Here is a 23,386-nt window from a genome sequence, read left to right as displayed (position 1 = left end):
ATATTTTCTGTACTAAAGAAAGTGATAAGAAAACATGAAAAGTCCTAATGCACTCCTTCCCTTTGATTATCTAGTTACTAGCAAACACATCACACTGGCTATTTCAGACAACCATCCAACTTGCTCCTGTTTTCTTCTTCTATGAGATGGCCAATTAACTTCTCCTCAAGCTTTTCCCAACAGCATAATGGAGGAACCTGACTAGGACAATGATCTTTCATCATCATCACACTGCCTGAAAATGAACAGAACTCATGCTGAAACACATCTGAGCAACAGGAAGGAAAGAAAGAACAGCGGTGGGAGGAGATAATCACCCAGTTCTACTTGCTACAATTGTATGCAAAAGATGATTCTTCTCAAGAGCAATTCCCTCTTCTGTATGAGAAGATACTACTAATAGTGCTAAACAATATGGCCCAATCAAAAACCCAACGCTTAACAGTGAATATTCTGATTTTAAATGAAGGAGTTACTAGACTTCTACAGGCAGAATCACTTGGTTCCATTTCTCTCCCACTGCGAAATTACCTCATTAAACCTTTAACAGCTTGAGTTAAGTAAAAAGCTTTTACTCTACTGTCTGATGGAAGGAGTTCTTTGAGAAGGATCCATAGTTGTTCTGTCCATTCTCTGCCATTGGAGATTTAACCCAATTCTAATTTCATCTAAATGCACACATCTTCACCAGAAGCAGAAGAGAATCTTAAGCACATTACCTACTTCCATATATCTAGAGAAGGGTTCATTATTAAACAGAAAACATTGCAAAAACTAAAGGGGCTTTCCTCAGCTGAACACAAGTCCTTCACATGAAGAAGTAAGGTGCCCGAATCATACATGCATATCCAAACACTCCCACTTGCAAATAATCCCTATTAGGCTGCAGGCATAACTCAGACATGTGTAATGAATGCAATAAAGAAACAATTGGTATAATTAGGTTTTGGAGTTCATGTTGCAGCTCAAAGCTTGAACCAATATTAAACGTGATCTGTGCAAGAATTATACCAAAACAGCTCTTAAGCAAGAAGCAACAGCACTTCTAGCATAATAATGCAAATATTCAGGGAAGGTAAAGCAGGGCTGAACCATAATTCACACAAATACATCATACCTATTCAGAGAAGCTTCTGCAGTGGAAGGAAAAGATCCTAGGATTCACCACTTCTAGTCTTTCATTATATTACGATGTTACTACATTGTACTGGCAGAAGGACCAGCACAATGATAGGATGTTAGAAAAAGAAGAGTGCTCACTTGTCTCCAAAGACCTGGGCTCACAGAAAAGACTCCACGGAGGAGGGATCTCCAACCAGAGATCCTTCCTCAGTAGCAGTCAGCCCTCAAATGAGGTCTAAGACAGGTGCAGCCAGGCTCCACTCCTTCCAGTTGCACAGCTGAATTGCTTTCACCTGTGTTCCCACAGCTGACCAGGTCTTTTCTCCAGGTGCTCAGAGGTTCAGGCCATGATTCAGCAGTTCCCATACATACATACCAAAGACCTTAAAAAACCAGGTTCAAGGCTCCAGACATCAGAAAGATAAGAGTACACAAAGAGATTAGTCGTCTTACAGAACACCAGTTGGCAGTTGTTTGTTTTCCATTAAAAAAAAAAAAAAACTGAGTTTATTCTACTTTCCCTATTAAGGTAGGAGAACATCCACCTAAACAGCAACAAAGCTATATGCAAAAAGTTCAAAGAACTCAATTAAAGCCAGGCTGATCAAGTTGACTTAGTGAAAAACAAGTTTCTTCCCAAAGATACTTTATAGCAGGATGTATCTTATGTCTCTTTTCATATATAATAATAAGTATTAGAACAGCTTCTATGTAAAGAGATAGTAAGAAAGCATAACACCACACATGAGGAAGCCAAATAACTAAGGAAGGAAAGTGTTTGAGAAGTTTTACTTCCAATGCACTGAGGACATACCTGATATTCAAGCCAGTGCTCTGGTCCAATTTCTCCCAGCTTTTCAGTTTTCCCAGAAGTTTCTAAAATATAAAGCAAAGGAACGTTAGAGACACAGCAGAACATTTCAACAGCTTGTTTTCCACAGTTTTCTTATAATTCTCTACTCAAACTCAGTGTACTTTTTTCTGTCTATGGATTTCAGTACCTTATCTAGCACTTCCAGGCTATCATACTGCAGACCCTACAACCATTTTCCCAGACACCACAGCTCTGTTATACTGGATGGAGCCTGTATCTTACTTCAGCACATTTTATTTTCCAGCTGTAATGCTATGGCATGATGGAAAGCACAGCAAAGATAGCAGAATGGCAGTCCTAGGCTGCAGCAAGCAAGGATTCACACAACCCTAACAGCAAAGGGGGCACAAAAAGAACAGAAAAAAAAAAAAAAACTTCTTACCTTCAAATAACCTCAGGTAGGCAAGGATCTTCAGAGAAATCCCTGTTTCCACTACCAACCCTTAAATGGGGGCTGGGAAGGGGTGGATCCTGGCTCCACCCTTCTGGTCACTCAGCTGCATTGCATACACCTGAGCTCCCCTGGTTTGGCCCTGCCTTCCCACCAGGTGCTCAATCACTGCCTCAAGCCATGACTTAGCATTTCTGCTACACCAGCCCTGTGAGCTACTACCACTGTACAAGACCTCAGTAGATAAGACCCTTCATAGAGGAAGAAAACAAGCTATATTCCCAACACTCACATTGCAGTAGCTGAAGCACCCAATTCTCTACCAATTTCTCCTACATCTCCTATTTTTAATCAGTACCAGATCATATGAGCCAACTTTGACCAGACACCAGTATGGTTCTGCAAATTAGTAAGTCTATACATTTAGTTTGATTTCTTGGCATGACACAGGGTGGGATGAAAACGAGACAGCTCTACTCATTTGAAACCACATTCTGGCCTTGCTAGTGCTTGGGAAGCAATCCAAGGGGTACTGAGGTTCTTACCATATACATGTCCAGTAACACAAGCTTAATGTTCCCCCACCCCCTCGCCCCCAAAAAAAGATACAATAGCAAAGCCAAAAAGAACACAAAGATTGTAACAGATTCAGCTGCTTTTTTATTCTTCACTCTCACACGTTGATATTTAAGTTGGTGAAAGCCATGTTCATATTCACTACTTCAAACAAGTGTCTCAAGTAAGACAATGCAGGAAGAGCATTAGAACACAGGCTGGGCAACAAAGGAAACCCAATTCTGCTCATCCAAATATTCTTAGCTCCTCACCTCATTTTCCAATTCAGCAGTCACTAACTGTGCTTGGACTTTCTCATAGCGTTCCAATTTTCTTTGGAGACCTTCTACTTCTTCTTTAAGCAAACCATTGTTTTCTTTCATTTCCCTGTGGTCAGAAGACAGGCAGCAATTGAGAAGTCACGCAACTCAACATGTTCTCACAAACTTCCACATATACATGCAATTACAAGGGAGTAATATAACAACATACAGACATTATGACATTCAAATGACTCACTTTATCATCTTCACTGCAAAGCTGCTGCTACCAAAAAAAAAAATTGGAATTTTCCCACTACAAGCACCATCCTAATTAATCTGAAATTTTGTATCAGCTTTGCTGATTGGCAAAACAGCATGAAGGCTTGCAAGGCTCCCAACTTTGATCTCTGATCTTCAGTCTGGCTGAATGCAGGGTTGGAACACAGCAAGTGGTAGACAGTGCAGCTTTTTTGTAAACTACAATGACTGAGCCAGTATTGAGACTGCTTGCTTTTACTTTAACAGAGCTGTACAAGGATGAGATAAACTCTTTCAAAAAAGAAAAAAACCACTTCTGTTGATAGCATGGTTCTTTATGTGCACAAAACAAGAGTGAGAAAACATTCCAAGACAAACAATTTAAAATGATAATCAAACAGGCTAGGGAGTCTAGGAGTAACAATAACTATGTAGTAACAGTTATTTAATGTATATTTTTTACAGGTTTTTTTTTACAGTTCTTTCTTTCCCAAACCTGTACAGAGTTCATCACCATCTTTTAAGCACTCAATATGGTTTTAATAAATAAATACTGTTATTCAAAATTATCACTACGTATTGTGTGAGGCTTTAAAGAGTGTTAGGGAAGATTACCAGGTCTTGTCAAGTCCTGTCCACAGTAACCATCAACTCATGTGCAGAATTTATATGAAATATTTCAACTTTCTTCTAAAGTTTCCCATATGAAAGTACAGTATCACATGCCACACTGTAAACCTGGTAATTCTGACAGAAGGATTTGAAAGCTTATGTGGTACAATTATAAGAGCTGCAGAAGTACAGAAGGTAACCCTCTGAACAACTGAACCCTTCTTTCACCTGAAGTATGCGTTCTCCTCCCTAAGCTGTCGCAGCTCCCGTTCCATTTTTGGGAAACGGGCCAGCTCTGTCTTCATGTTCTTGACGATAACAGCATCATGTTCCTGCTGGGAGAACTTCTGTTCCAGGTCCTGGAAGACAAGAGATGACAAAAGGACAGCAGTGATTAACTTGGAACTCTTAAAAACTACATTTCCTCTGTACTTATAAAACTTGAATCAATGAATGACTTGAACAAACAAACTCAGAACATGCCTCAGTAGATCACATGGTCAAATCCACTGCTCAAAACAAGGACATTTGTTACATTTCTAACACACAGGCTAGCTTCTTCTCTACACCCTTCTGTTTACCCTAAGTTCCTAAGAAAAAAGTAATCTCAATCAATAAAACAACTTCACACTAAGCCAAAACTCAGATTTTCTTGTCCTCTAGCCTTCCATTAACTAACTGTAAAGATGTACATTTGGATAGTCCTGAGGAATTAGGAATCAAAAGAAATACAAGTGCCCATTTCTGCATTATGGCAAACATTTTTATGGAGGTAGGGGACATTTATTTAGAGCTGTAGTGTGGTTTGATACCTTGTTTTCCCACCCTTCTTTTTAATGGATTTGCCTACAGATGGAAGTCTCTCCTTGCAATCACAGCATGAGCAATGAGATTATCTTTCAGCATAATTTTACAATAACTACAAGCAAAGTAAGACCTTAGGAGGAAGTTTTTCACACAGAGGGTGGTGAGGCACTGGAACAGGTTGCACAAGGAGGCTGTGGATGCCCCATTCCTGGAGGCATTCAAGGCCAGGCTGGATGTGGCTCTGGGCAGCCTGGGCTGCTGGTCAGCATTCCTGCACATAGCAGGGGAGTTGAAACTGGATGGTCATTGTGGTCCTTTTCAACCCAGGTCATTCTATGATTCTATGATGCTATAAAGTTATAATCAGCATCTGCTCAGAGCAAAGCAACCCTACCTCCTCCAGGAAGATCAAAAGCAAATGGAAAAGACATTCACACCAACATACAAGTTAATTTGAAAGGACATAAAAATATCTATGCTTACATTTTATTGTGATTCTGAAAGCTTTGCAAGTAATCACAGTTTATAAAAAGAGCTAACCCCAACTCCAGAGAAAGGATTTTCCGGGAAGCAGAAACTATAGCTGCTAGGATTATTCTCCAGCATTTGAGCAGGGGGGCAAAAAAAAAAAAAAAAAAAAAAAAAAAAAACACCCAGGTTGCTCTAGAATATTAATGAACTGATCTCAAGATCAAACAGAGCATTCATCCAGAATACTTCTGTTCTGACATTGAAGAAATTTTTAAAGAAAATCAAAACAAGGTTTATACAGACCCCAGTGTCTTACCTTAATCTTCTGCTCATATTCTGCCAGTAGGGACTGGCTTGCTTGCAATGTCTGGATTTGCTGAGTAGCCTCTTGCCATTTCCTATTAGACACAGACAAGAGGGACTTAGCACCCAGGAAAAATGTACCAGAAAAAGACACATGCACTGTATCAGTGACACAAACAATTCCAAATATCATTAACAAAGTATATGGCACAGTTATCTAAGATCACCTCACACTCAATCTTCCTGTAATTCAGAGACAAAAAATACCAATTTCTTCACTAAAAAGATGCACCTTGAGAAATATTCAAAGAAGTCAAGCCTCTTTTATTCTGAAATCAATAAATATTTACACACAGTAAATAAGGAAAACCAAGGAGAGCAAAGAAAAACACACTCATCTGTCAAGTACCCCTCACCTATGATTTACGGCTTGATATTTTTCTTCTGTTCAGTCTATAAAATTCAGATCAGCCTTTGCCACCCACCTGCCTTCTGTTAACTCTCCAGCATGAACATGAAACATCACTGAGAGAGATTTTAAACTTGAGTATTTTTTTCCTCAAGGTACAAATAAAATTCTCCTAAGAGCTACTTTCAAACAACACTTATAACCTGCACATCCAGTTCAAAGAATCCCTTTGAAGAGTGGAAATCAAACAGCGTTGAAAGGTTTTTGAGTGACAACAGCTGCATAAGACTGAAGTTTTGCTTGCTTTTTTCTCCTCATAGTTATTCATCTTCTGCTTACTTATGTTGAACATCCAGCTGTTCCATCAGCTCTTGCTTCTGCGAGTCTTGGCTTGTCATCTGCATCTCTTGATTCATTATATTCCATTGTAGCTCAGATATTTTCCCTTTTAATATAGTGATTGTCTGCATTAGTGGGAATAAAGAATAAACTGGAGATTATGGATTGTAACACACAGAAGTCACATCCAACTAATGATTCCAAAGAATGAACTGTATGTAACTTCAGTCTCATCCACACTACAACCCCCCCAGTGCCCCTGAACAATTTTCATCTTAATATCTCCTCCCTCACTTCCTGCACTCTTTATTCAAAGTTATGTGATCTGACATCTAGCAATACACTTTCTTTTTTTTTGTAAATCAAAAAGGCCATTTTTTTCCATTCACAAGACCTGCAAAGTCACCAGAATCTATAAATGGATAAGAAAGTTATTCTGTCCTTACTTCATTAGCTTCAGCTAATTTGCTCTCCTTCTCTTGCAGTTTTTTACTCATTGTCTCCATACTCTTCTTATAGGATTTGTTCATCTCCATTTGTTCCTTCAGTTTATTTTCAGCTTCCGTTTCCCTTTCCTGGTACTGCTTTATGCGTGTGAGCAGCTCCTGGTTACGGTCAGCCTCTCGCTTGCAAAGAAAAAAAACAAACAAAGAACATGAAAAGACACAGAAAACCAGCACAAAGGTGAAGTTCTTTTTGCCTCCCTCACCTCTGCTCCTTGTAACTGTGGTCACCACAGCATCACCACAAAGCCATGTTACCAACACCTATGGCCTTTAACCCTTCCACTAGCAAGGACAGGACCAACAGCTCAATGGCAAGGAACTACTGGCAGCAACAAAGCTAGGAAACTATTGCTCCCTCTGTTAGAGGCATGAATCCTGGAATGCAGACATGACCTCACAGACTCCACTGCACTCTCCACAGCAGATCAAAGATGAAAACATTTGATGCTCTGATTTAAAATTCAGCCACACGTAGCAAGTGTACTTTCAGAACCTCAGAGCTCAACAGTTGGGTCAGTAAGACAAACTTTCCTCTGCAACTTCTGGCAGTTGTATGAAGCTATTGAATGGAAAAGCAAGCAGGCTTAAATGCAAAGTATAATCAATGAACATAACAAACGTTTTTGCACTCTGACAATCTTTCATACACCTTCTCAGTTTTCTCCTACCACAAATTGATTAATGCTTATTTGAAAAATCTGTAGTAAATTGCTTTGCTAATCAAAGCAAATCGAGACATGGATTTACATAGTAAGTAAGGATTATGCAAAGCAGCATGAGCTTCCTAAAACCTTCATTCACAACTCAAAAAAAAGACAGAATCTGAGCAGGGTGATTACCACAGCACTGGATTAGTGCTGCTCCCTTTTCAGCACTAGTATTTCAAGGGTTTCTGAGACTGACTCAGCTAGATTCCAGTTTGAACGCTTCATGGCTTAATCCTAGATCACCTGACTTCAACAGGAATGAAGACTTGAGTCACTGACCCACTATTTCACAACCACACACCAAATCCATCACCCAACACTCTTAAAACAAAACAAAACACACTTAAAAGAAGTCATTTTAAATAATCAGCTGCACATAAGACATTTATTATCATACAGAGCCCAGAGCTCTACTGCCACTTTCAGTGACAAAGCTAAGCAAACATATATGGGCATAAAATCAGAAACCAAGAAAAGCTATTAGTCCCCGAGTGAGGCTCACAGTCTTATCAATGAAAGCTCTCTTGTGTGACAGTGTATGGCTGGCACTGCTGCCATTCCAATTAAATTACAGCCACAGAAACTAAATACTTGCCATTGTGCCAGCAAAAGTTTAAATACATTTAGGAGAAAAAAAGCACTTAAATATTTCCAGGGGAAACAAAGAACAAATCCCTTTTTGTTATTGCTACCCATGACAATTCCAATGCTACGTTAACAAGATCTAGTGATCAGATCAGACTGCTCATGGAGCAAACAATGTTCTGACATTCACACAGGATCTGTGCACATCAGCAAGTAGCACAATGCATGCACACCATATGCCCTTTAGAAGTCTTTACTACAGATGAGCTCAAATCTTGCTCTGAAGACTGAGTGCTTATTAGCAGCTGGAGAGCACTTGCTCCTGGACTGCATCTTTTAGTTTAGTTTCATCCAAAAAGAGTCTGGTATACACATCCTGAGACACAGCACTGCAAACCAAAGCAAGCACGTGAGAACAGCCAGAAGCATTTCCCTGATCTAAACTAAAACATCAACATAGATACACCACATATGTTCTAACTCAGACCCGCGACAACTACAGCTGTCCGTCTACAGTTGTCCTACTTACCTCGTAGTTTCTGGCATTTGTGTTAGCTGCCTTCTCCAGCTCAATGCGAGCTCGTTTGTGGCTAAGCTCCATCTGCATCTTCTCCCGTTCCACCTGCAGGAGCTGCGATTTGGAATGGATCTGCCCAGCTTGTTCTTCCAACTGCCCAGTTCATATGTGAAAAGAGACAGTGCACATCATTAACGGTGCTGCAATAATACTGTTACCTTCTATTCTGTACTACCCAGCTGATAGTTGCATAGCATTTCACAAACTAAAAGGCAACTGTCACCACATTTGTTGAGCTTGTCCTCTTACACCAGCCGCAGATCAGGAAGCCAAGGCCAAGAGCTCAACTACACGGCCAGGCAACTGAATCAAAGCAGAGTTAGCTGGAAGGATGTGAATGTAAGTTCTGAATTGCAATTCAGAGTTTCATACTGAATTTCTCATTTCATCTCTAGAGGTACTTTATCTGACAAAATGTACTTCTCTATCTAAAAAAAGTTAATTACAAAATTACAAATTACAAAAAACTCCCCAAGCATTATAAAATTAACAGCAGCTACCAATAAGCAGAGATCAGGCACCCAATTAAGTGTAAGCGTGGAGCAAAATAATGCATTTTCTTTTTTCTGTGACCTGCTACAATATGACACTTTAGATTAAATTACAACACACACAATATTACAAGAATACCTCCCTTCTAAGCAATGTACATTTGACACATCATTGGTGGAGGTGATGTGCAACCAGAGATGCACCACTGACAAAAAAAATCCACACATTTTTTCAGTACTTTTAATATTCCAAATGTAAAGCAGTTTTATGTTAAGAAGACAGTAAGATCATACTACATTTAAAGCCTTACTTAGAAATCATATCAACACACAGAAACTTTACTGCAGCATAATAGGGCTTACAATGCAAGATGTCAACTTATTACATGCCGTAAGAGCAAAATGCAGCTTGCAGGAAAAGTCAAGATGACCTGGGGATACAGAGAGAGGCAGATAAGAAATCCCAACTGACTGGCACGCTGAAGCCATAGCAAGTCTCTTCCATGTGTCCATGCAAGGAAAATTTAAGGTAAATAAGTGACTTACTGGAAATACATTAACAAGTATAAAGATTCCAGAACACTGTCAGAAAACAAATCTCTGTTACTGAGCATGCATGAATAGCAATTTTATAAAGAATGGTCTTATCTTCATGAAATAACCCTGATGCTTAGAACGCAAAGGAGGCTACAGCCATACAGAAGAGATGCTGCAGGCACCAGCATGCTGAGGACACCTCACCTGCACCCTCTGCTGGTACTGAATCTGCAAGGAGCTCTGAGATGATGCTGGCACAGCCTGCCCGGACACCCCCTCCATACGCTGTGAAATGAAGTTGTTGAAGGATCTCAGGGTGGAGAAGACAGTGGTATTATCTTCCAAGTCCTCCATAGCTCTGGAAATACACAAAAAGTTATCAGTGAAGCATCCAGAGCAATCTGAAGTATACTGATGCTCTACTAAAAAAAAAAAAAAAAAAAGGCAGTGCTGCCCTAAAATAACACAAAATGCAATATCTTCCATTTTACACAGCACAGAATGTAACCTGCCTGCCACTGCTGGGGTCACCTCAACCAGAAAACACCACACAACTGAGGCAGAAGTTGTAGATCTCTGGAATGAGGAATTGAGGCAAAAAAGCCTGTTCTCTCTTTAGCGTTATAACCAAAATGGTTTGCTTTTATTTAGATACATTCCCCTGAATCTCTGCAAGTTAATCTGCAGACAGAATTTGCCTTAAATTACACCAAAATGAGTTCTTCCTTCCTCTGTAATCAGGATCAACTCAGGGATACAGGTTAACACCACAGGACAGAAGCTCTGCAGCACATCACACAAAAAGAACTTCTTACCCTGCCCCCAAACAAAAGAAGGGCTGAGGCAGGAAGAGAATTCATCCCACATGGGTAGCAAGCTCTACCTTGTATGCAGCCTGATTCTGGTTTCCAAACAGCGCTTTGGTATTTAACTTCCACGTCTCACCCCTCTGACAGACCGCTTCCATTAGCGAGATGTAGCTCCTCGTTCATGCAGAAGTTTTTGCAAAATCTTCCTTCAGATTTGCAATAGTACTAAATGGCCAAAAACGCATCAAAGCTGGAGGTCAGGGAGGCTGGCAAGGCGCTCCCAGAATGCTTGGGGAAGCTTTAAGTGAATTCCTCTGAGCCCTGCAGGTCCCACGAGCACCAAAGGAGGCTCAGGGCCAGGAAAGGCACGGGACACGCGCACAGGCTTACAGCAGCAGCCCGGGCTCAGGGCTGACCCACGCACTCACAGCAGTAACACTCTTTGGACTCGCACCATCACCAGGAGCCGAGACAAGAGAAGCACGCTGGGAAGAGGTCAATCAAAACCCAAACGAAAACGTTTATTAGAAACAAGCGCTGCATTACCGCGCACGGTAAGACAACACTGCCAACAGGTGAGCGGCTTCCAGCAAACCGATCTCAAACCAGGCGCAGGGAGAACAGGGGCAGCACCAACAAACAAGTCAGGCACGCCCTGTTTCCCTGCTTTTTGTTTTATTCCTGCTTCGTTCAGCGCCCCACAGCAACGCCCAGCCCCACCGCGGCGCGAGCAGCCGAAGGACGGGCAGCGCGGGGCTCCGACCGCGAGACGGCAGAGCGGGGCACAGCCGTGCTCTGCGCTCACGGGACGGGAGCACGGGGACGCGGCTTTGCCCGCCCTACTCGCTGCCATAGCGCCGCGTTCAGCCACGGTTGAGGCCAAACGGCGGAGGCGGGCTGCAGCGGGCGGTGCGGCGCGGGATCCCCGGGCACAGCGCTGCACGCCGCCTCCCCGCCGCTCCCCCTCCCGCCCGCACTCACCGCCGCTGCCCCGCTTGGATCTCCCTCCTCGCCCCGCCGCCGAGATCTCACGCGAACTCGCGCCCAGCTCTCGCGAGGAGAGCGGCCCGCCACGCCGTAATGACGGCACGAGGCGCGCAGCTCTTGTTCCTACCGTAATGCTCCGCGCGGATCGCAGCGGCAGGCCGGGCTGGGCCGGGCCCGCTGGCGATCGTGTGAAAATTAAGAACGGAAGTTCACAGTAGTTACCATCTGATAAATCTGTGAGCCGTTCAAAATGGCATATTTATGACGAGGAAGATGTGGAAGCCTAAAGAGATAGTGCTGTCATCCCCTTTTACAACCCATGGCACAGCCAGCCCGATAACAGCGCTGTTCAGTGCAGGAGTCGTCGCTTCCAGATAAGGCAGTGGCCAAATCTATTTTTATAAACAACTCTGGCAACTCAATCACATTCTATCAGCAGTTCTACCTGTCTGAGCTCTAGGAAAATCTTGTCATTTTGCCTAATAAACATTACTGGTCAGCCATAAAACATTACTGAGAACACAGGCAGGAATTATCTCAGCTGCGGCGATGCTGCCCTGCTGTCACTGGATTTATGAGCACAGCGAAGCAGTGATTTCTAAATATAAGCTGTATCTTTAGGAAATGCAACAAAGCCATCAGCTGAATACTCCACGGCCAGAGCCAGACATTTGAAATGTCTGCACTGGAGACTGTATGTGACAACGCAGATTCTGACGTGCACAAAAACGCTGTTTTGATGTGTGCTAATAAATTACATCAGCTTTTAGGAAAGATGAAGAGGAAATAAACTGGCTCAACCCCCCCCAGCCAACCCCTCTCGTTCTGACAAGCGCCTTTATGGTTAGTCTCAAATCTGACAGCATTAGAAATGCAATGATTTTCAAGTACACATTAAGAACTCATGTAATCACTGCTTTATTTTCATTTCCATTACAACAGCCCCAGAGGTTGCCTTTCAGATTATTCCTCTCCATTCCCAACTGTTTTCTCCACAGGTGTGAAGCTAGATTGGATGTCTCTGCTTGTGCAATTAGTGGATAAACACAGTGGGGCAGCACCCTGGTTTTATTTTCCTATTTGAAAAGCATGATGTACTCTGTGAGAATTGCAGCAGATTTCTGAGGTTGTTCTCAGCAATCTCATAGTTCAAGCTGGGGATCTTCATGCTGGGAGTTTTCTTTAAACACATGCCAAATTCAGATTTCCAGTCTGTCTCTGATCACCTGTTTGATAATCTGCATTTCCCAGCTTTCATTTCCCTTTGTACAATCTTGCCAAGTAGTAAGATTCAGATGAGTCCTTCCGACTGGCCTGAGGCTTTATAGTTCTCACATCTTGGAATTGTTCCTTCAATTTGTTTTGAAGAACACGGGACTCATGTCCATCCCAGAATTTACACAGTATTGTTCCTTTTGGCTTTAAAATACTTTGTGACAGATTCACAAGGCCTAAACACAAACTGATCAACTTCTGATGATCCAACTCCTTAATGCCTGTTGCATTAGGTGCCATGTCGCTCAAGATAACATCCACCTTCTCTGCAGGAAGCAGATTCTGAATTGCCCTTTGTGTGCTTGGGTCTGTAATGTCAGCCTGTGACAAGAAGACTGCGCCTTCCAGCGGGGAAATCCGTAGGAGGTCAACTCCAATGACGAAGCCAGTGGGGGCAGCAGGATCTAGGTTGTAAGAATGAACATCACATTGAATTCTTATGGTTGAAGACAATTTGCATACACATGAACTCCATTATATTCAGTAAACAAAAAGTTATCATCGCCTGCCACAAACAGTCTTCCTGCCCTTCCATAAATGGTTTGCTGCATGCAACAATATGGTCTGCTACTAGTCAAAGCATTTACAATGTTAAAACCCAGTTACATCAGATAGGCAAGAGGTAAACCTATTGCGTTTTTGGGGGGTTTTTTTGTTTTTTTGTTTTTGCAGAGCTGGCAGTATAATCCAACACAAGATCATGCTTTTCCTTATGAGTGCCTCAAAACACACCAACCACACCCCGTCCTGAACACCAAAAATGTGCACTCACCAGTGCCTAAGGCATTGACCCTCTCTACAGCAACCTGACTCCAAGCACCAGGTGCTGCTCCACAGTCAAGAACAGAAAGTCCTGGGCGGAGAATATGAAGCCTGTCATCTATCTCCAGTAACTTGAAGGCACTCCGGCAACGGTAATGCTGCTGTTTCGCTGCCTTGACAAAGGGATCCCTCAACTGCCGCTCCAGCCACCAGTTCTCTGCGGCAGTTTTCTTCTTCAGGAGCTTCACTGTGCTGTGCAGACAGCTGCGCCGCAGAGGAAGGCTCAGCAAACACTGACAGCTGCCCAAGGAGAAAGGTGACGGTCAGATCGTGCACGGCCGCTGCACAGGTTTCTGAAGCACCGATTCATTTCTACCCCGAACACGGCTCCCCCAGCTGTCACCGCGCTCAACAAAAGCCTCACAACTTCAGACTCACGGCCTCTTCAGTTCCCTGCTCCATTTACAGCCAGAAGAGCCATAATGAGGATCAACACCTCACCGGTTACCCCCTGAACAAGGGGCAAGAAGGAGGATCTCACTGCTGGAGCTCTGCAGCTCTCCTCAGGTGTTTGCTGTTGACATGGGCACCTGGTGCTGCGAACAAACCCTAACGCGTCCGCCAGCCGTGCCACGGGGCTGCGCAGCCGGTGTGCCAGCAGGGCGCTGGGCTGCGACCTCACAGCCAGCTCACGCTCCTCACCGACCCCGAGCGCTGTGTCAGAGATGTAAGCATGCCCGAACGCCGCCTTCCTGTGAAAGGCTTTTAAAGCCGAGGATCCGTCGTTTTAAGAGGAAGGGGAATTGCAGTGCTCATACGGGCAGTCAGATCGCGGACCCACGCTGTACCACCAACCCCCATGGCTGACAGCCGTCCCAGCGCTCCCTGAGCTCCGGCAGATCGGGCCGTGCTTGCCGTGCTCACCGCCCTTCCCCGACCCCCAGCCGCCCCTCCCCTGGCAGCTCCGCGCCGTTTCCCCGGGCCACGGTGCCGGTCACCAAGGGACGGGCCCCGCAGCTCGCAGGGCGGAGGGACGGCAGCCCCGCTTCCCGCTCCCCGCCACGCACCGCGCCCCGCACCACGCCATGGCGGCCGCCGCCTCCCGCCCCGCGCTGGGGCGGAGCTGAGGGCGGAGCCGCGGCGGATGAGGCGCGGGAAGAGCCGGGCGCGGGGGAAGGGGAAACTGTGGTGTTGGGGCAGGGCCGGGAGCGAGGGGATACGGGAAGGTGAAGGGAGAGCGGTGGGAGCGGCGAGCTGGAGGGTCTGTGACGGGGCGGCGGTGCGTGAGGCGCCCCGTGCTGTGCGGAGGGGCTCCGCTGCACCTCCTCCGCCCGAGCGCTGCCCTCGGGTACGGCGCCATGTCCGCCTCCAGGCTCTTCACCCTCGTGCTGGTGGTGCAGCCGCCCCGCGTCCTCCTGGGCATGAAGAAACGCGGGTTCGGGGCCGGGCTGTGGAACGGCTTTGGAGGAAAAGTGCAGCCGGGGGAGAGCATCGAGGATGCGGCGCGCAGGTGAGGCCCGGCCCTGGGAGAGGGGCGGAGGGAGCTGGGCGCTCCTGCGGCTCCGTAGCAGCCCCGTAAGCGCCGTGCCGCCTGCAGGAGTGGTCCGTAACGGCGGTGCTGAGCCGCCTGTGTGCAGGAAGGAGCGCGGCACGGATGTGTGAAGGAGCAGCGCGGCTCCCCATCACTTGGCTGCTGCAAACCTCCGAGCGTCTTCCAGTCGGGTAACCGCAGCTCGCGAGCATCCTGCTGCCGCTCTCCCGGCCCACTGACACCTATTGCTCGAGCAGAGAGCAGGGGCTCTTGCGATGTTCCTGTAGGTGCGCCGTTCTCCTTTGGCCGTATAGCGGCGTTGCAGCTTACGGCAGCGGGCTGCTGCTGCCTTAAAGATGCTGAATTCCACTTATAGTACTCTGTGAGTAGAACTTCGTGACAGAATACTAGACATTTCACTTGGAGGTGCCTTATGAACGGCACTGTAGAAACTGTTTCACTGCATGCGGGCACTGAATTCAGGAACAGAATTCTGCCACTCCAGGGTTTGGACAGCAGTGGTTCACTGCAGGACTTTCTTCATTTTAGTCACTGAAATGAAACAGCAGATTCTACCTTTTTGTTTACACGAGCTTTGCAGATACAAAGCCGTGCTTTGCTACCTCCTTGATCTATCCCCAAATTTACCTTTGCACCTGCAGGAAGTTTAGTGTTGCTCTACAGATTGCTAACAGCTTTTGCACTGATCGGTTTCCTCAGCTGTGTCAGTGCAACCGCCGGGGCTGTGTGGTGAGTGAGCTCATCAGGGGAAAAGAGGCCTCTTCTCCCCTGATCTGCGTGCAGCGGAGCACCAGGTTAATGTAGCTGGTGCTTACATCGTGTCTGTACGTACAATTTATCATCCCCGAATGGATGGTGGGAGAATGACTACTTAAATCAGGCCTTCGTTTGCTCATGTCATCAATGAGTATGGTGTGAAACGACTTGATTAATTCAGAATTTGATTTCTCACACGTGTATTTATCTGTGCTGGCTTGGGGTTAAAAACTGGAGCTGTAATTCCCACGAGATGCCATGTGGTGGATGTTCCAGCAAGCTCAGTGCAATGTGACACAGCAGAAACAACGCCTGCTGCTGCAGACTGTGACACAGTCCACTCTGCAGCCGTTTCATATCATAGAACTTCATATCATAGAATCACAAGGTTGGAAACGACCTGTTTCTTCACAGCTCATTGGAATTGAGTGCAGAATATACCCCTGACTCCTGCTCAGATCAGCTGAGGAGAAAGCAGTCCCCAGAGGCAGGGCCAGCTGGGCACACTGCCCTCCTTCCTGACTGGGAGCTGCACCAGCACAGGGCTGCTGGCCCTGGGACAAGAGTGGGTTCAGCTCTCCTCCAGGAGGTGTCGTGCAGCCCGAGTAAAACTTCACCACAGCACTCTGCTCTGTGGCAGGATTTGAGGTGTTAGGCTGTGGTTGCCTCAGCTGGTGTTGCAGTGGTGTAACCTGAAGTTAATCTTTATAGACTGGACTGCTAGGTATTAAGCTGCAATGTGAACAGAGTTCCCTGAATGATCACTGTGCTCCACCGAGTCCATCATGTTCCCACGGGCACCTGGGCACTCACAGCTATTGAGTCACATCTTGTAAGGAAAGCTTGCAGCTAGTGCCATTTCTCCAGTTTTCTATCCACTGTAATGTTTCTATTTACTATATCCAGAGCCCAACAGCTCACAGATATATTATTGAATAAACCACAGCAGTGTTTTGCTTATTGGACCTTTACCACAGCCTGTGAAACGAGGCTTTATATTTCTTTTTTTCTTTTGTGATAGCCCATTTTTAAGTAACCTCAGGAAATACTATCCTCTTGCATGGAATGTAAGCCCTCCAGGTCATCTTTGTTGGTGAATCCTCCCCCTCTAACAGAGTACTTTCCCACTGCCCTCTATAGCACACTGAGCAACTCATGAGTCAGTCTGACATCGCTCCAGTCTGGTGCCAGTGGGCTACACAGTGTGATGTGAGCCAGAGCTCTGCTTTGTTGCAGGCACAGGATGAGTTCTGAATGTAGTGTAAAGTGAATGGCTGCTTTTTGTTCTCCCACTGCTTGCTTTCCTATAAAAACGCCTGTTTTTTGTATAGGGAGCTCCTGGAAGAGAGCGGGCTGACTGTGGACACCTTGCAGAAGATGGGCCAGATCACTTTTGAATTTATAGGCAACACTGAACTGATGGAAGTTCACGTTTTCCGAGCGGATCAGTTTCACGGAGAGCCAAAGGAGAGCGATGGTGGGTAACTCGTGGAGCTGCTGTGTTTGCTTTTGAAATGCACTGCTCATACATAAATGCAGAACTGTTCCTGCAGAAATTCCAGAGGAAGGAGGCAGCTGGGCTGTAACCCAAAGCTGTTTGTTGACACAGTGACACTCCGGGCAGCAAAAATCCATGAGAAAATTTTAAACAAAATTGTTTTTTCCCCCCAACAGAAATGCAGCCCCAGTGGTTTCAACTGGATGAGGTGCCATTCAAACAAATGTGGCCGGATGACGTCTATTGGTTCCCTTTGGTGCTTCAAAGAAAGTTGTTTCGTGGCTACTTTAAGTTCCAAGGACAAGACACCATTGTGGAGCACACCCTGAAAGAAGTGGAGGAAGTTTAAGAGGAAGGCAGAAGCATTCATTCCTCGTGCTGCTGCTGCCCGCCCACATTGGGCTGGGACACCACGAGTGCTTCCAGGGGGCTCCTTTCTCAGCTCCCCAGCAAGAAGAGGCTGACTGCCAGGTCCTGGGGAAGTAAGGAAAATAAGGGGGTTTCTTAGAGCAGAAATAAACATAGAAAGAATTTCCATGTTGTGAAGTCCCTGACTATGATGTGCTTTAGCGGGCACTGCCCGCCCAACCCACTCAGCCACGGGTGAGGCCAAACGGCGGAGGCGGGCTGCAGCGGGCGGTGCGGCGCGGGATCCCCGGGCACAGCGCTGCACGCCGCCTCCCCGCCGCTCCCCCTCCCGCCCGCACTCACCGCCGCTGCCCCGCTTGGATCTCCCTCCTCGCCCCGCCGCCGAGATCTCACGCGAACTCGCGCCCAGCTCTCGCGAGGAGAGCGGCCCGCCACGCCGTAATGACGGCACGAGGCGCGCAGCTCTTGTTCCTACCGTAATGCTCCGCGCGGATCGCAGCGACAGCGCGCGTCCCCGGGTCGTGCCGCTGCGGTGAAGCTGCCGAGCCGCCTCCGGCACGTCGGGCGTAGAGATCCGTGCCTCAGCGTGTGTGCAGTTGAAACGCAGCAACCCGCCAAAAAAAAACAAACCGAGACGGGCAGCGATCCACCACGGCCCCCGCTTGGAGGCCCGCACCAGCCGCTGCCCTGCGCTGCCTGAGCCAACACGGCTCGTGTGAGCGGGGTGCGCCGCAGAGCCGCGGTGAAGCGGCGATGTCCGGACCGCGGCACGGCTGCGTGGCGACAGCGGGCAGAGGAAGGCTCAGCAAACACTGACAGCTGCCCAAGGAGAAAGGTGACGGTCAGATCGTGCACGGCCGCTGCACAGGTTTCTGAAGCACCGATTCATTTCTACCCCGAACACGGCTCCCCCAGCTGTCACCGCGCTCAACAAAAGCCTCACAACTTCAGAGACTCACAGGCTCTTCAGTTCCCTGCTCCATTTACGGCCAGAAGAGCCATAATGAGGATCAACACCTCACCGGTTACCCCCTGAACAAGGGGCAAGAAGGAGGATCTCACTGCTGGAGCTCTGCAGCAATCCTCAGGTGTTTGCTGTTCACATGGGCACCTGGTGCTGCGAACAAACCCTAACGCGTCCGCCAGCCGTGCCACGGGGCTGCGCAGCCGGTGTGCCAGCAGGGCGCTGGGCTGCGACCTCACAGCCAGCTCACGCTCCTCACCGACCCCGAGCGCTGTGTCAGAGATGTAAGCATGCCCGATCACCTGTAGGGACGTTCGGCCCAGGCAGGACAGGTGTGAAGCTTTCAGATGTGCAGCTTCCAGCTGTGCTCCACGTGGCCGTGCAGAGCCGTCCCTGCGCCCAGCCCAGCCTGCGCTCATTTGAGGGCGGATCTGAGCGCTGTGCGGACGAAGGTCATTTTCTGTGCAGGAGCGTTCCGTAGTGAGGAGTCCCTCATCACCGGTGGGGTGAGTTTTTCCTTTTTACAATTAGTGCTTCTTGTAGGGCATTGCTGAGTACTGTCAGGAATTCTGGAGAAGCAGTCTTACTGCTTCAGTGACCTGACATTAGTTATCCGTGAACGGCTTTAAAAGCCGAGGACCATCGTTTTACGGGGAAGGGGAGCTGGGCCGATCATACCAGAAGCCTACATTAAGGAAACGCGGTCCGTCCCGTGCTGGAAAGACCCACAAGGCACAGCCTAACCCTATGGCTGTCAGCGGTGTCCAAGCGCTCCCTGAGCTCCAGCAGCGCGCACCGCCCGACCCCCAGCCGCCCCGCTCTGGCAGTTCAGTGCCGGTCACCACGGGACGGGTCTCACAGCCCCCAGGGCGGAAGGACGGCAGCCCCGAGCCCGGCTCCCCTTTCCCTGCACCACGCCGTGGCGGCCGCCGCCTCCCGCCCCGCGCTGGGGCGGAGCTGAGGGCGGAGCTGCGGCGGACGAGCTGCGGGATGAGCCGGGATCGGAGCGGGAGAACGGAAAGGATACGGAGACCGTGGAAGGAGAAGGGCGGGAGGGTCTGCGATGGGGCGGCGGTGCGTGAGGCGCCCCGTGCTGTGCGGAGGGGCTTCGCTGCGCCCCGCGGCTCCTCCGCCCGAGCGCTGCCCTCATGCGCCCCGCACGGCGCAGCGCCATGTCCGCCTCCAGGCTCTTCACCCTCGTGCTGGTGGTGCAGCCGCCCCGCGTCCTCCTGGGGAAGAAGAAGAGCGGGTTCGGGGCCGGGCTGTGGAACGGCTTTGGAGGAATCGTGCAGCCGGGGGAGAGCATCGAGGATGCTGCGCGCAGGTGAGGCCCGGCCCTGGGAGAGGGGCAGACGGGGAGGTTGAAAACCGCCTCTGTTTTAGGCATCGTTTTCCAGGAACATCAACCAGAATTAGCTAAGGCATCAGACTGCAGTACAGTTTTGAAGGATGGGACCCATGAAACTGATGCCAGAGAAAGCCGGAGCCTTAAAAATCATTTCTGTTTTGCAATTGTTGGGTTTCTGCCAAATGTGCAACTACATTAATCATTAATTATTATCTGAAGGTAATTCAGAGATTCCCTTACCTTTGTACTGTAGAATAACCAGGAGAAGTTTCGAGGCCTCTTATCAGCAGGTTTTTAAAAAATAAAAAAGAGGAGCCATGAATGTGTGGCATAGACAGAAAAAGTGATTTGAAGTGCTTCAAGTGGCCACGCATGGTGAGGCCTTGAAAAGAGCTGCTTGGCAAGTCTCACAAACTGCTCTTAAAAGACTTGTCTCTCAGCCTCTCTCTCACACGGAATGCATTTCTGAGGAGCAGAAACTGGCCGCTATGGGGCACTGAGCAACTCGTGAGTCAGTCTGACATCGCTCCAGTCTGCTGCCAGCGGGCTGCACAGTGTGATGTGAGCCAGAGCTCTGCTTTGTTGCAGGCACAACTGTCAGCTGTAATTCACTGGAGGAGTTCTGAATGTAGTATAAAGCTAATTTTGTTCTTCCACTGCTTGCTTTCATGTAACTATGTCTATTTCTTGTGCAGGGGGCTCAAGGAAGAGAGCGGGCTGACTGTGGACACCTTGCAGAAGATGGGCCAGATCACTTTTGAATTTATAGGCAACGCTGAACTGATGGAAGTTCACGTTTTCCGAGCGGATCAGTTTCACGGAGAGCCAAAGGAGAGCGATGGTGGGTAACTCGTGGAGCTGCTGTGTTTGCTTTTGAAATGCACTGCTCATACATAAATGCAGAACTGTTCCTGCAGAAATTCCAGAGGAGGGAGGCAGCTGGGCTGTAACCCAAAGCTGTTTGTTGACACAGTGAAACTCTGGGCAGCAAAAATCCATGAGAAAATTTTAAACAAAATTGTTTTTTTCCCCCAACAGAAATGCAGCCCCAGTGGTTTCAGATGGATGAGGTGCCATTCAAACAAATGTGGCCAGATGACGTCTATTGGTTCCCTTTGGTGTTTCAAAGAAAGTTGTTTCGTGGCTACTTTAAGTTCCAAGGACAAGACACCATTGTGGAGCACACCCTGAAAGAAGTGGAGGAAGTTTAAGAGGAAGGCAGAAGCATTCATTCCTCGTGCTGCTGCTGCCCGCCCACATTGGGCTGGGACACCACGAGTGCTTCCAGGGGGCTCCTTTCTCAGCTCCCCAGCAAGAAGAGGCTGACTGCCAGGTCCTGGGGAAGTAAGGAAAATAAGGGGGTTTCTTAGAGCAGAAATAAACATAGAAAGAATTTCCATGTTGTGAAGTCCCTGACTGTGATATGCTTGAGTAGTTACTTGATTACAGTTCTTGAGAAATGGGCTAAAAGGAAGTTCTTATGTTGTTAATGTATTTGACTTTTTCATCATGGCTAGAAACATCTTTAGAAAATTAATTATTTTTCAGCAAAAGCATGTGTTTTCCCATTGTAAACAGCTGCCATGTTTCTAGATGGTTGATGGGATTTTCTGGAGACTGCTTCCTTTTACAAAAATACTACATTGGCTGTCTCTCTCAGGCTAGTAGCAGAAGCTATTGAGCATCTTCTCTGTACCAGCTTTTAATGTAGTTCCCATACTCAGCATTACCTCCCAGGAGAAAGTGAGGCTTGGTAAGTGCTGTGAGAGCCCTTTGAGAAGCTCAGGTAGAGCTCCCTTCAGATTCTTCAGCTTAGGTTTGCATAAAGTTGTACGAGTCAAGAAAACAACTTCTGATGCAGATGTCCTGCTTGAGCTCTGCTTTCAGTGTGGAGTTCCTGCTGTCAACTTGGATATACAGACAGGTAGAAATACACTGAACAAAATCCCACCTTTCAACAACTCTGTGCTACAAGCACAGTGCGCCCATAGTTGCAGGCTCTGCCACATGCCTGCAGCCTGTGAGCTGACAGCTCTCAGATCAGCCCAACTCAGCATGGTGGACAGTGAAATACACATAGCACTCTGCTGGAAATATCACATATGGAACTTTATAGAAGGTCTTTTGTGTTCTTTAAACATTTTTACAAACACATGTAACAGAATCTTGGAATGTCATATAGGCTCTGTAAACATTTCCAGTCTACCAGCTGTAGTAAAGGTCTTTAATTCCTGCATTTGGATAAAGTGCTTCATACATAAGGCTATTTGAGCAAAGCAAAGATACAGGATATTCCGGGCAGGCAAAATTCATACCCTCTGAACAAGATTGTTTTTTCTCCTCTCCTCCCTGCAATTCTGAATCACTCACATCACACACAAAAAAATGTCCTGCTTCATCTGCTCCATAAGCCACAGCTCAGACTTAAAGGATAGGAGTTATCTTATACTTTTTTTTTTCCTTTTGTGCTGCACAATGACTTATTTACAAAGCTTTTGATACTCATCTGTGTTTCTGATATAGCTGTATGAGTTTCTGGCTGTTCTAGTTCAGAGAATGGCTTGAGGCAAAGAAGGGAGAGAAAGTGAGCACAAGGAGGTAAGGTTGTTAGTAATGGGATGTAAAACCTTACTGCATGGTAGAAAAGGGAGTGACTGGCAGCTGATAACTTCTTATGTTATCCCAATTTATTTCCTGGTGGAAACTGTAAATCAGGAACTAACAAATTACATTCTCTTGCTCTGGGAATGTGGATAAGAAAAGAACAAGCACAGCTCAGGCCTGCACTTGCATTTATTATGCAATCAATCCTTTTATGAAGGTGCTTTCACCAGCACTGAGTTTTCGCTCACGAGTAGTGACTGTTTCTTGTGCTGCAGGTGAGGAGGCTGCTTACAGCCCCAGGTAGTAGTTTGTCCTTTAGGAGCAGCAGAAAGTGGAGACCATGAATTAGTCTGTAAAAATGCCAGGAACTGCACCCCTGTGTGATCAGAGTAGAAGAGTAAAAGCACAGGAATGCAGCAAGGCACTGTTGGAAATGTTACAAAGAGCAGCTTTCAGAGAAGAGGGAAAGAGGAAAAGAAGCAAAGATCAAGGTTGTATTGTAAATGTAGTCATTTGGAAAGCTTTTCAACATACAATGTTGGTCAAAAAGCCTGAATAGTGCCAGTCACAGCTTAGAGCAGAGGTGACCTTAAGAGTGACAAAAACATATAGCCCTTCTGATAAGACATTTTTCCAGGTCCCCATTGTTTGCGAC

General features: G+C 46.9%; 4 protein-coding genes across 17 annotated transcripts in view; 2 read left to right on the top strand and 2 right to left on the bottom strand.

Annotated features, from left to right (window-relative positions):
• MAD1L1 (mitotic arrest deficient 1 like 1) overlaps positions 1-11,729 on the bottom strand; it is a 322,269-nt gene extending 310,540 nt beyond the window's left edge. For 8 of the 14 annotated variants that reach the window (XR_016471691.1, XR_016471690.1, XM_090151565.1 and 5 more), the window contains exons 1-9: positions 11,598-11,725; positions 10,012-10,165; positions 8,732-8,872; positions 6,851-7,030; positions 6,405-6,529; positions 5,670-5,751; positions 4,304-4,434; positions 3,215-3,329; positions 1,937-1,998 (exon numbers count right to left, since the gene is read on the bottom strand). Coding sequence is in view for 12 of the 14 variants with exons in the window: in XM_090151565.1 (XP_090007691.1) it covers positions 1,937-1,998; positions 3,215-3,329; positions 4,304-4,434; positions 5,670-5,751; positions 6,405-6,529; positions 6,851-7,030; positions 8,732-8,872; positions 10,012-10,161 (986 nt within the window). In the remaining 2 variants the exon portion in view is untranslated. Of the gene's footprint in view, positions 1-1,936; positions 1,999-3,214; positions 3,330-4,303; positions 4,435-5,669; positions 5,752-6,404; positions 6,530-6,850; positions 7,031-8,731; positions 8,873-10,011; positions 10,166-11,597 lie in introns of all 14 variants that reach the window. The other 6 variants (XM_090151563.1, XM_090151564.1, XM_090151560.1 and 3 more) reach the window with 5 other exon arrangements.
• A 776-nt stretch (positions 11,730-12,505) lies between these two features.
• MRM2 (mitochondrial rRNA methyltransferase 2) lies at positions 12,506-14,785 on the bottom strand. The gene is made up of 3 exons (XM_090151804.1): positions 14,708-14,785; positions 13,651-13,940; positions 12,506-13,282 (listed from the first exon to the last, which is right to left on the bottom strand). The coding sequence occupies exons 1-3, from the start codon at positions 14,725-14,727 to the stop codon at positions 12,858-12,860; spliced, it is 735 nt and encodes a 244-aa protein (XP_090007930.1). The 5' UTR covers positions 14,728-14,785; the 3' UTR covers positions 12,506-12,857.
• Positions 14,777-17,992, top strand: LOC149915775 (oxidized purine nucleoside triphosphate hydrolase-like). The gene is made up of 3 exons (XM_090151805.1): positions 14,777-15,150; positions 17,280-17,425; positions 17,623-17,992. Exons 1-3 carry the CDS (start codon positions 14,999-15,001, stop codon positions 17,793-17,795), a joined length of 471 nt encoding a protein of 156 aa, XP_090007931.1. The 5' UTR covers positions 14,777-14,998; the 3' UTR covers positions 17,796-17,992.
• Positions 17,993-18,167: 175 nt separating this feature from the next.
• Positions 18,168-21,535, top strand: LOC116237351 (oxidized purine nucleoside triphosphate hydrolase). Its single transcript, XM_031606460.2, has 4 exons — positions 18,168-19,285; positions 19,948-20,103; positions 20,823-20,968; positions 21,166-21,535. Exons 2-4 carry the CDS (start codon positions 19,952-19,954, stop codon positions 21,336-21,338), a joined length of 471 nt encoding a protein of 156 aa, XP_031462320.2. The 5' UTR covers positions 18,168-19,285; positions 19,948-19,951; the 3' UTR covers positions 21,339-21,535.
• The last annotated feature ends 1,851 nt before the right edge of the window (positions 21,536-23,386 follow it).

The sequence above is a fragment of the Phasianus colchicus genome, chromosome 16, assembly GCF_987193195.1.
Source record: "Phasianus colchicus chromosome 16, bPhaCol1.hap1.1, whole genome shotgun sequence".
Classification (NCBI taxonomy): Eukaryota; Metazoa; Chordata; class Aves; order Galliformes; family Phasianidae; genus Phasianus; species Phasianus colchicus.
The sequence above is the reverse complement of the archived record's forward strand: the minus strand, read 5'-3'. Positions and strand labels throughout refer to the sequence as shown.